This window comes from Trachemys scripta, chromosome 23 (genome assembly GCF_013100865.1).
Source record: "Trachemys scripta elegans isolate TJP31775 chromosome 23, CAS_Tse_1.0, whole genome shotgun sequence".
NCBI classification, from domain to species: Eukaryota; Metazoa; Chordata; order Testudines; family Emydidae; genus Trachemys; species Trachemys scripta.
Genome location: NC_048320.1, coordinates 6,481,485 through 6,491,527, shown reverse-complemented (window position 1 = coordinate 6,491,527; position 10,043 = coordinate 6,481,485). Strand labels below are relative to the sequence as shown.

General features: G+C 52.3%; 1 protein-coding gene across 1 annotated transcript; it reads left to right on the top strand.

Annotated features, from left to right (window-relative positions):
• Positions 1 to 410: 410 nt before the first annotated feature.
• Positions 411 to 1,949, top strand: RPRML (reprimo like). The gene has a single exon (XM_034755980.1). The coding sequence runs from the start codon at positions 873 to 875 to the stop codon at positions 1,206 to 1,208; it is 336 nt and encodes a 111-aa protein (XP_034611871.1). The 5' UTR covers positions 411 to 872; the 3' UTR covers positions 1,209 to 1,949.
• The last annotated feature ends 8,094 nt before the right edge of the window (positions 1,950 to 10,043 follow it).

Genomic DNA, 10,043 nt, shown 5'->3' with positions numbered 1-10,043 from the left:
CTCACCCAGACCTCGGGGGAGTCCAGAGCGGATGAGCGGGCAGCAGTGAGTGGGGATGGGGGTCAGGAGATGGGGGTCAGGACTGGTCCTGACACACATGCCTGTTGCTGGGTATGGCTGTCTCCCACCCATCCCTAGACAAGGGATGGGTGGGAGACAGCCGTACCCAGCAACAGGCATGTGTGTCAGGACCAGGCAGAGGCCAGCCTGCTCTGGGCAGTCAGGAGTGGGGGAGGTTAGCGATGAGCGGGCATGGTGGGGGCTAGGAGTGGGTGAGGGGGCATCATTGATCTGGAGGCAGGGTGTCAGGAGTGGGTTGGGGCAGCAGTGAGTGGGGGGGGAGGCGGTCCTGGGGGACCAGAGAGGGTGGAGTTGACAAGTGATGATTTTTTAACACCGCATAGACTTTCGCTTGGAACTTGCATTTGTTCAGTTCCCAGCCTGCAGGATTCAGCCTCTTCTGTCTGTGTTAATTTCACGACTGGGAATGTGCATCTCTGCTTCGCTTTCCTAGAGCACTGGGGGAGACTAGGGATTTGGGGGGACTGAGGACAGGGTAAATTGCCATCTCCTCTTCTTTGCTTGTAGATTTCCCCTCCCTGTGCACCCCTTGCCTTCTCTCTCTGCTCTGTTTGGGGGCTCAGGTTTAGAATATCCTTGCACAGAGGAATCAGTGAGTGAGACATCTCTCAGCTACATAAATTGGCTGCCTAGTTGCTTGCTGCCTCGAGGAAGTTTCTCCAGTACCTGACGCTTCGTGGTGAGGAGAGTGAGGTAGTGACGGACCTACCCCAGCCCCTGTCTTGGCTCCAAACCAGGAGTGGCTTTTCTCTCTCCCCCCTTGGGTGGAGATTCTGGATTAAAACAGCAAAATGAACGGGACCTTTTTCAACCAGACTGTCATGGAGCAAGGAGTTTATTCCAACAGGACCCAGGACCTGGGCACTTTGATGGGTTGTTGCAACGGCACCAGCTCGGTGGTGGCCAGCGATGGCGGGTCGTCCATCCTGCTGCCCGATGAGAGGAGCCTCTACATTACGCGGGTGGTCCAGATTGCTGTACTCTGCATCCTTTCCTTGACTGTGGTGTTCGGGATCTTCTTTTTGGGCTGCAACTTGCTCATCAAGTCGGAGAGCATGATTAACTTTTTGGTCAAGGACCGCAGACCGTCCAAGGACGTGGGAGCTGCCATCATGGGGCTGTACTGAGAGGATCCCGGGAGTCTGTAGGCAAGCGAACGGTATGGAATTCCGGTCGAGAGGTGCAATCCCATGCACATGGGGGGGCCGGGTGTGGAATCCGGACTTCTTGCAACCTGCTGGTGTACAGGGTAAATCAACCCTCCTGTGCTGAATGAAATACGTGCTGGCGAAAGGGACGGAGACATCTTTCCGGCTCTGTGTGAAGCACAAAAATAAAATTGTCATCCTAATGTTGCATGCCGAAATGTTTGACGTTTTGCATGAAAACTTGCAAAAACAAAGTGAAGGTTTGGAATCTTTTTGGATACTGTTACCTGTTTCTTAAGGCTTTTTTTAAAAAACCAAACAAGTGAAATGTGGTGTGCAAGCCAATTCAATGAAATGTTTGTGGGGGCAGGGAAAGTGGGGTGCTCTTTGGGTCTTAAAGCCAAGACTGCATGCTAATGAATGTGCCTGTCTGTTTCTATTTTCGGACCTCAAGCATGGATCCTTTTGTAAATCAAGTGTTTTGTAATTGGGAAAAACACGTTCTTTTTGTGGTTTGTTTTTAAATGCCTGAGATCTCCTCGTCCATGAACTGGGCGTTTCTTTCATTTAATTAAATCTACTTATTTATTGACACTATATTGAAGGAAGAAAAGGTAAAACAAAAGCATGGCTTTGTTTTGGGACCTTTTTCGAATGCAACATTGTTAACTCCTTGGGGTTTTATTATTATTATTTTTTTTTTGTAGTTTTGAAAACCAGTGAAAGTTGAAAAAAACAAAAACCTGTTTCAAATGATTTCGCTGTTGTCTTCATTTTTTCGGTGTGTGTGAATTTTTTTCCCCAATGACAGCTCCACAAGGCTAAATACCCTCCGCTTACTTTGCAGTTGAACTCACATTTTGAAAAAATACGATTGAAATTCAAAATACCACTCTTGGGTCCCATTAGCTCACAAATTAACTGGGGACTGTATATTCGGGGCTTGCTAAATCACTGCCAAGCACCGAAGCATAAAGGTTCAGCAAAGGCAGCTTGCAAAGCAAGATTCGGAGTTGAAATCTGCGTCCTCTGTGATTCTTGTAAAGCTGTCAAAACCCGGATATGTGAGTGAAAGGCAAGAGATGACAAAAAGGAGGACTCTTGACCTTTCCACTACGGTGGAATGATTTCTCCGCGTGTGGGTGTAGGATGAAAACGATGCCTGCAAATATGCTGGCTACTTTCTCCCTTTTGTGGTGGGGATGCGAGCCCGGCTAATGCGGAGTGGGGTAAAATTAGGATCTGCTGCCCCAGTGTAAAACTGGAGTAACTCCACTCTGGATTCAACCAAGCTGTAACTGAGATCAGAATCTGGTTTATCATTACCAGGGCTGACCTTTGATAGCACATTTCCCCCGGGGATTCCAAAGCATATTAGTGAAATATCCGTAATGTGAACTGTGACTAGCCCAGTGCTAAGTCTGTCGCTCTCCAGCCTGTCGGATGCAAAGAGTTTGTGATGACCAAGAAACGATGGCAGAAGGACGGGGGTGTCTGTCTTCTGACACCCCTCACCCCAGTGAAACTAGCTAACAACTAGGGGCCTGATCCCATTGCGCTCTGTGAGCCTCAGGCCCTGCCCTGCTGTTCCGATCGGAGAGTGTTTTACAGCCGCTTTGCACAGAGGCAAGTGGCGACAGGTGGTGTAGGGCAAGTAGGAATTTAAATAAAATAAATTAAAGGAGATATCCCATCTCCTAGAACTGGAAGGGACCTTGAAAGGCCATTGAGTCCAGCCCCCTGCCTTCACTAGCAGGACCAAGTACTGATTTCGCCCCAGATCCCTAAGTGGCCCCCTCAAGGATTGAACTCACAACCCTGAAATTTAGCAGGCCAATGCTCAAACCACTGAGCTATCCCTCCCGCCATTGAAATACATGGAAAGGTTCCCATTTGCCTCGATTTCCACTGACTCGGTTGCATGCAGGATCAGACCCCCAAGGCTATGTACTCTTCTGCTTTGCATCCTGCATTATCATTTACATCTGTGGAAAGCACTACCAAACTCAGCAAGGTCACCGTTGCGTGCTGGTGGGCGTAGGCAGGGAATCATGTAATATATTGCACCCGTCGCATCTATTTTTTGTGGTGGGAATGCGATCCTGGCTAATGTGGAGTGGGATAAGATTAAGGTTGATTATACCAGGGTAAATCTGGAGTAAACTCCACGCTGGAGTCCCCTGATCTGTAACCGAGTCCGGGGGCAATGGAGAATTAAGCCCGATGCATATTAAAGCCCTGATTCTGCAAACCCGTAGGCATGTGCTTCACTTCCCTACCGCGAGTATTCTTGGAAGTGAAGTGAAGCAAGGGCCTGGTATTTGCAGGATTGGGCCCTACGGCTGCAATGGAGTTTCCATTTCAAACTGGATTTTGGCCCCATCGCTATAATCGATCAGCCTCACACCTGGAAGGTGAGATCTGGTGGGAGTTAAAAACCCCTCTAGTGTTAGAAACGCAGGAAGTGCTGAGCTGTGGTTGGGCCTCCCAAAGAAGGCCCCTAGACCACCATAACTCTCACCCGTAGCGATGCCCTGAGGAAGGCAGAGACTCGTCACAAACTGGCTAATTTGTCACTGGAGATAAAATATTCCCATCTTAGCTGGATGGTGATGGTGCCTTTTTCTGGTGATTCCTGGCACCCATCGGCTCATTCCGCAAATCTCTGATTAGCCAAGCATACGGAAGGCAGCATTCCCAGCGCTCTGTTGAGGGCTGGTTTCTGAGACACGCTGCGGACACCCAAGGCTCGGGTCGTACGATTCCACATCTCAGCCAATTATCCAAGTGTCTTTAGACACCAGGTTAGCTGCGTCGCCGTGTTTTTCAACCACTTACGCCCAGATCATGCTGGGAGAGAGCTCACGGGAAAAGAGCAAGTGTCACTGCGGAGACCGCTCATCACGCATGTTGGAGTCACGTGTGTAACCCAGTACTCTGTGAGGAATATTTTCGATGCTTTGCATAGAGGATGGCATTGCAGAGTGACAGTGATTTAAGTTTGCATTCCAACATATGGGGGGAGGGGGACTCCCTTTTAACTCTTAACCGGCCGGGAGGAGGACAGAAACCCCAGAAGTGCCTGCACCTTAACAGGAAGTTTGTAGGGGAGCGTGGTTACAGGCTCTTTCTTTATACACAGGAGCAGCCCGAGCGACAGTCAAGGATTGTTCCTGTCCCGGAGAGCTTGCAAGGTCCCATTGCACAGGGGATGAATGGAAACTTGAATCGCCTTGGCAGCTGTAGCTAGTGGCAGTTCCCGAGCTGGGCGGGATTCTGATCTCCCCAACACCGGTGTCGGGGCTGTGTGACCCCACTGGGCCTGATCCCCCTGCACCTTGCGCCGTCATGGCTCTGCTGTCATGGACACTGGGTTACATCAGTGCACTGCACTCCCCTGGGTTCAGCCTAGCCCCGCTGGACGCAAAAGGGGCCGTGTGCCACATGCGTGCCCCAGTTCTCATGGGGGCAGAGGGTTTGTTTGGTTCCCAGCACAAATTCAAGCAGCGTTCTAGTTCTGGGAGGCCATCCTGGGGAATCACGCTTCCTGGCTATACCCCCTCCCTCCAGATTCAACCCAGGGTGCGAGGAAGAACGAGCCAAGGGCTAAGAGGTCCCTAAGGCGCCCATCCATGGTAGGCCAGGCCTGATGGCTGTGGGGAAGGTCACGCCCGGTGTCCATCAGTGCGAGTTCGGAGTCAGGACTGGCTGTTTGGGAAGCTGGAGGGAGCGGAGCCAGACTGCGCGTGGCGGAAACCTGCTGGGGGAATTTCGGGCCCCGCTGAACCACATTTGCTACAGAAACAAGCCGCAGTGACTGTCCGAGCGACGGCATCTCAGCCGCTTCCAGCGGCTTTCAGAACCACATGCCCCGTGGTTGTGCGTGGAGGTAGATACACTAGTCACTTGTGATTAACCCAGCTCCTCAGTCACGCGTGCTTCCAATAAACCAGAGAACTATGCGGGCTGGGAGACAAAATGGCTAATAACAGCCAGGTACGAACGATGGTAACGAACAGCCTTATAAACCGTCTGTTAACAGCAGTACTATGGCTTCACATGAGATTGGGGCCTCGCTGTGCTAGGTGCTGTACATACACGTGTAAAATACCATCGCTGCCTCAAAGAGCTCACAGTCTAGACAGGGCAAGGGGGGCACAGAGAGACCTTTTTTGTCTTCATTTTACAGACAGGGAATTGAAGCACTGAGAGCCAAGGGGCGAAATCCGGGCCCCCTTCAAGTCAATGCGGGCTTTGCCATTGACTTCACTGTAAGTGACTTGTCCGAAGTCACACAGGGAGCGAGTGGCAGGGCTGAAGGCTGAGCCGTATGACGGCCCTTCCTCTCCAATGTCGTCATAAATAAAACCAAGGCGGGACCTTCCGGGCGACTCCCTATCTGCTGAGTTGTCTGAAGGTCCATCCAGTCCTTCCCCCGCCAGCGTCAGTAGGAGTTTTCCCGGCGACTCCCCCTGGGATGAGGATTTGGCCTGAGTTTTCTCGTCTGTCCAGATATGACAGTGGCAGCAGATCCCATTCCTGGCCTGCACCCTAGTTGCCTGCTAGACTCTGGGGTGTATTAAATCCACAGAGAATGGAGAGGTTATGCCTGGAGCATGTGTGTCAGTGCCAGGACAAAGCTTTCATCATCACTGGTGTCTCTTGGCTTGTTAAAAACATCCCGCCCGATCCTGGGAAGCGCTGAGCATTGAAATCAACGGCCCCTCAGCATCTCCCAGGATCGGGCCCTGAAATCCCAAGAGCTGGGAGGGGAGAGCTCAGTGCCATGCATGCTGGAGCCAGACACGAGGGCCATAAACTCGCTGGAGCGAGGCCGGCCAATGAGCCAGGCAGCTGGAAGTTGTCGCTTTGGACACAACTGAGGGATTGTGCGACGCTCCCAGCTGCCAGCCTGGGGAGTGCGATCGACCGGGGATGAGTCACGCCCGCTCGTAGCAGGGGGGTTGGAGTCCAGTACGGGCGTCGTCTCACGGATGCGATTGCTCATTTGCTTTTCTCCCCCAGCTCCTAGCAAGTCCTGGCTAGAGGTCGATCGGGGCTACTGTCTGCAGCGTGGCTCTTGGCAGAGAGGAGACGAGAGGCTGTGTAACCCTGGGGTTCTCTCTGGCTCCCAGCCTGGGCAGCCTCACGTCACCACACCAGGTCTCCTTAAATCCCAGCCTGGCTAAACTCCACTCCCAACAGCCCCCAAGGGGAAGGGAAGCGACATGGTTCACGGTGTACAGACAGAGAGGGTAGATAAAAAACACAAATCCTTTTGCTGCTAGGCTGCAGCGTAACGTGATTTTGCTTCTTAGAATCCAGAATGACAACACCCAAGCACCCTAGAACAGAGAGAGACAAAGCAGGCTGCTCCCTGAAACAGAACGGCACAACTCACCCCACCCGGCTCTAGGCCGGCTCTCTGCAGACTGACTGCCCCAAGGCCCGGATCGCACGCTTCCCTACAGAGCCCCCTAGCCTGCAAGCAGGACTAGGAGAACCCCCCTGAAATTTAAAGTGACAGCTTCATACAGTTTGCAGTACACCAGTCACCCCAGAGTCTCGTCCCTGCATCCTAGAGGCTCCATGCTATGACTGTGAAATGGATACCATGGCTTGGCTCCATATGTGGGGCGGTGTGTGCTGCATGGGGAGGAGAGGTGGCAGCCCCCCGATCAGGAACCTCTATGCTTTAGTGGGGTGTGGGCTGTCTGCCTGGCCTCCGTGCTCTTTAATTACTGATCCCTGACCCTCATGAGGTCCCACGGTGTGCGGCTGGCACCGGGGGACCCCCCGCAGGCTTGGTTTGCTCGCGGCAGATTTAAGACACAGACAGACAAAGCCCCGGCTCAGCACGAGCGAGGTTGACAATGAAAGATTAATCACCCCCTTTCCAGGAGAGTTATTTTGGGAAAAGGAACTTGGCTGCAGGAACCGCGGGGGACCGGGGATCGGCGGGACGGGTAACTGGTAAGGCCGGGTTGCCTCTTCCCTGAGCTGCAGGTAGGAGCAGTGACCCCAGGGGGCTAGCATGGTACACAGACTCATCCAGGCCTTTATCTGACCTGACCCCGCTGTAGCCCCAAAGCCAAGGGGGCTGGAGGGCGACACACGCAGCCAGTGCTCTCCCTGGGGCCACCCTGAGGGGAAACAAGCAGAGCTTCAAGGTGGGTGTGGACAGCCCAGCTCTCTGCAGTAACCCCCAGCTGGGGGTGCAGGTACCTGGCATGTCTGAGAACTGGGCTCCCAGGCCCCATTCGAAGTCACCCGGTGCAAAGGGCTGGTAGTGCCGCTTGTATGCCCCTCCCCGGTGAGAGCCCCCCCCAACCCTCCCCAGCCCAGAGGTCCTCTGCAGCAGCCCATCCCTGGGGCAGGCCGTGTTCTGGGGTAGGAGGAGCAAGGGGAGGTGTCTGGGGCAGGAGGACATGGGGCTGGGGTGTATTTATGCCTCAGGGCTTCTGCCCCTCTGCAGTGGCCTTCAGGGATTCCATGGCGTGTGTGACGTGCCCCCACTCCGGCCTGGGAGTGTTTTACCCCCGCCTTGCCCCAGCGTAACAAGGCCACCAGGTGCAGAGCAGCGGAGAACCAGGCCCACCATGGTTTCTATTCCCGGCTCTGCCATTGGCTTCTGGCGAGCCCTTGGGCAAGTCACTTAGACCCAGCTCCTCAGAGGTGCCCAACTCCCATTGACATCACTGGATACGTTTCAGTGGGAGTTGGGCACCTAAATACCCCAGCAGATCCTGGCCTTAATCTCCTGGCTCCTCTTCCTCCCTCTGTGCCACCCAGGGCTCGTAAGACGTTATTGACCAAGGGTAGAAGTTGAAATCCATGAGCGTCGCCGTCCTGGGCGGTGAGAGACTCATGTGGGAGCTGCCGGAGAAGGATGATTCTAAATGGCTGTGTAGCGTTCAATAGCTACCATGTTCCACCCCAGAAGGAGCTGCATTTCAGCCACGGGGGGTGGGTGCGAGTAGCTTATCCAATAAGCATCCAGGCCGGACACTCAGCGGCTATGGTGAGTAAATCTGCCACCAGCCGGGTGCAACAACCACTCAGGTGTCTCCAAGCTAACGCGACCTCTTATATAAAATATAGACACTAGGTCCCGTCAGATAAAGCCAGACTGGCGGCACTTGGTGAAGATCCCCGCCTCCAATTAACAGACACCGCAGTAAGCTTCAGTTTTCCCTCAGCCCCATGGTTAATGACACAACACTAACCACGGCAGACACCTCAGGCTTGGGTCTCGGCTTCCTGTTCAAGCAAATCTCGGGGAATTACAGCACTTGTTTAATTCTGAATCCCTCCTTTCCTCCCCTGCCAGCGTAACCCACACACCTCCAGGGGGTGGTGTTCTGTCCTCCTGCCTTAGCTGACAGCCAGGTGGCGTTTCGCTCATGCACTAAGCTCCCGAAGTCGCAGGTTCGATCCTGCCTGCCGACAACCATGATCTGTCGGCGTTACACCAGCAGCCAACCTGTGGCACTGGTGTGAAAATCTGCCCCCAAGTGAGATTTTGAGCATATGGAAACTGCTGCGGGAGACTGGCTGCATTACACCAGTGTTCGGGGGCAGGGACACAGAAGGGACTTGACGCTTTGCTCCCACCTATCCTTATGAACCGTTAGAAGTGCAGATGAGCTATTCAGCCAGAGATCTCTGGGACCCCAGAGCTCTGCTGAGTTCTCTCGTCTCTGCTGTTTTACAGCCGTTCACGAGCTGGCCGGATCAGTGAACCTTTCCGCCAGCAAGAGGAGGGGGATGGCTGAGGCTTGTATTCTTTTTAAAAAAGCAAACACGATTCATTGCTAATTTTTTTTCGCTCTATTTTGTTTTCTTGCAACCAGCTTTCTCACCTCACACCCTCGTGTTGAATTCAAGCTCAGTTGCGGCTGCTAATTTTCAAGTTTTTAGCCATTTTTTTTTAACCAGGCCAGTTGCCTATTATTTTATTCATTTTAATTATTTGTCATATGATAGGGAGGCCCGCAGCTGAGACTCGAGTCCCATGGTGCTCGGTGCTGTACAAACACATGGCGAGAGACACAGAGCTCGCTGTCTAGACAGAGCATAGGAAACCGAGGCAAAGAGAAGTGAAGTGGCTGATGCAAGGTCGGTCTGCGGCAGAGCCAGGAACAGAACCCAGTTCTCATGGGTCGTTTCCCTCCTGTGTCCTAGGAACAAAAACAACTGAGGAGCAGGGGAGGTGACAAAGGATGGCAACCGTGATTGTGAAATGCCCAGGGAGATTAGTGAGGCTACAAAAGCAGAAAATGCAATCAAACAGGGGATTTCAACTATCCCCAGACTGACTGGGGCCGTCACCTCAGGATGGATGCAGAGATGAAATTTCTAGACACTATTAATGACTACTTCTTGGAGAATCTAATCCTGAAACCCACAAGGGGAGAGTTTAGTCCTAAATCCAGGATCTGATCTAAGAAGTTAATGCAGCTAACCCACTCAGTAATCGCAACCATAATGTAATTAAATGTGTGTCAAGTATCAGGGGGTAGCTGTATTAGTCTGTATCCACAAAAACAACAAGGAGTCATCTGAAGAAGTAAGGTTTTTTACCCACAACAGTTTACGCCCAAATAAATCTGTTAGTCTTTAAGGTGCCACTGGACTCCTTGTTGTTTTTGTAATTAAATTTAACATCCTTGCAGGGAAAAAATGCCAGAAACCCACAACAGTACCATATAACTTAAAAAAGGGGAGCTAGACAAAAACAATGAAGCTAATTAAATGGAAATTAAAAGGAAGTCACAAAGGTGAAATGCCTGCAAACCGCACGGAACCTATTTA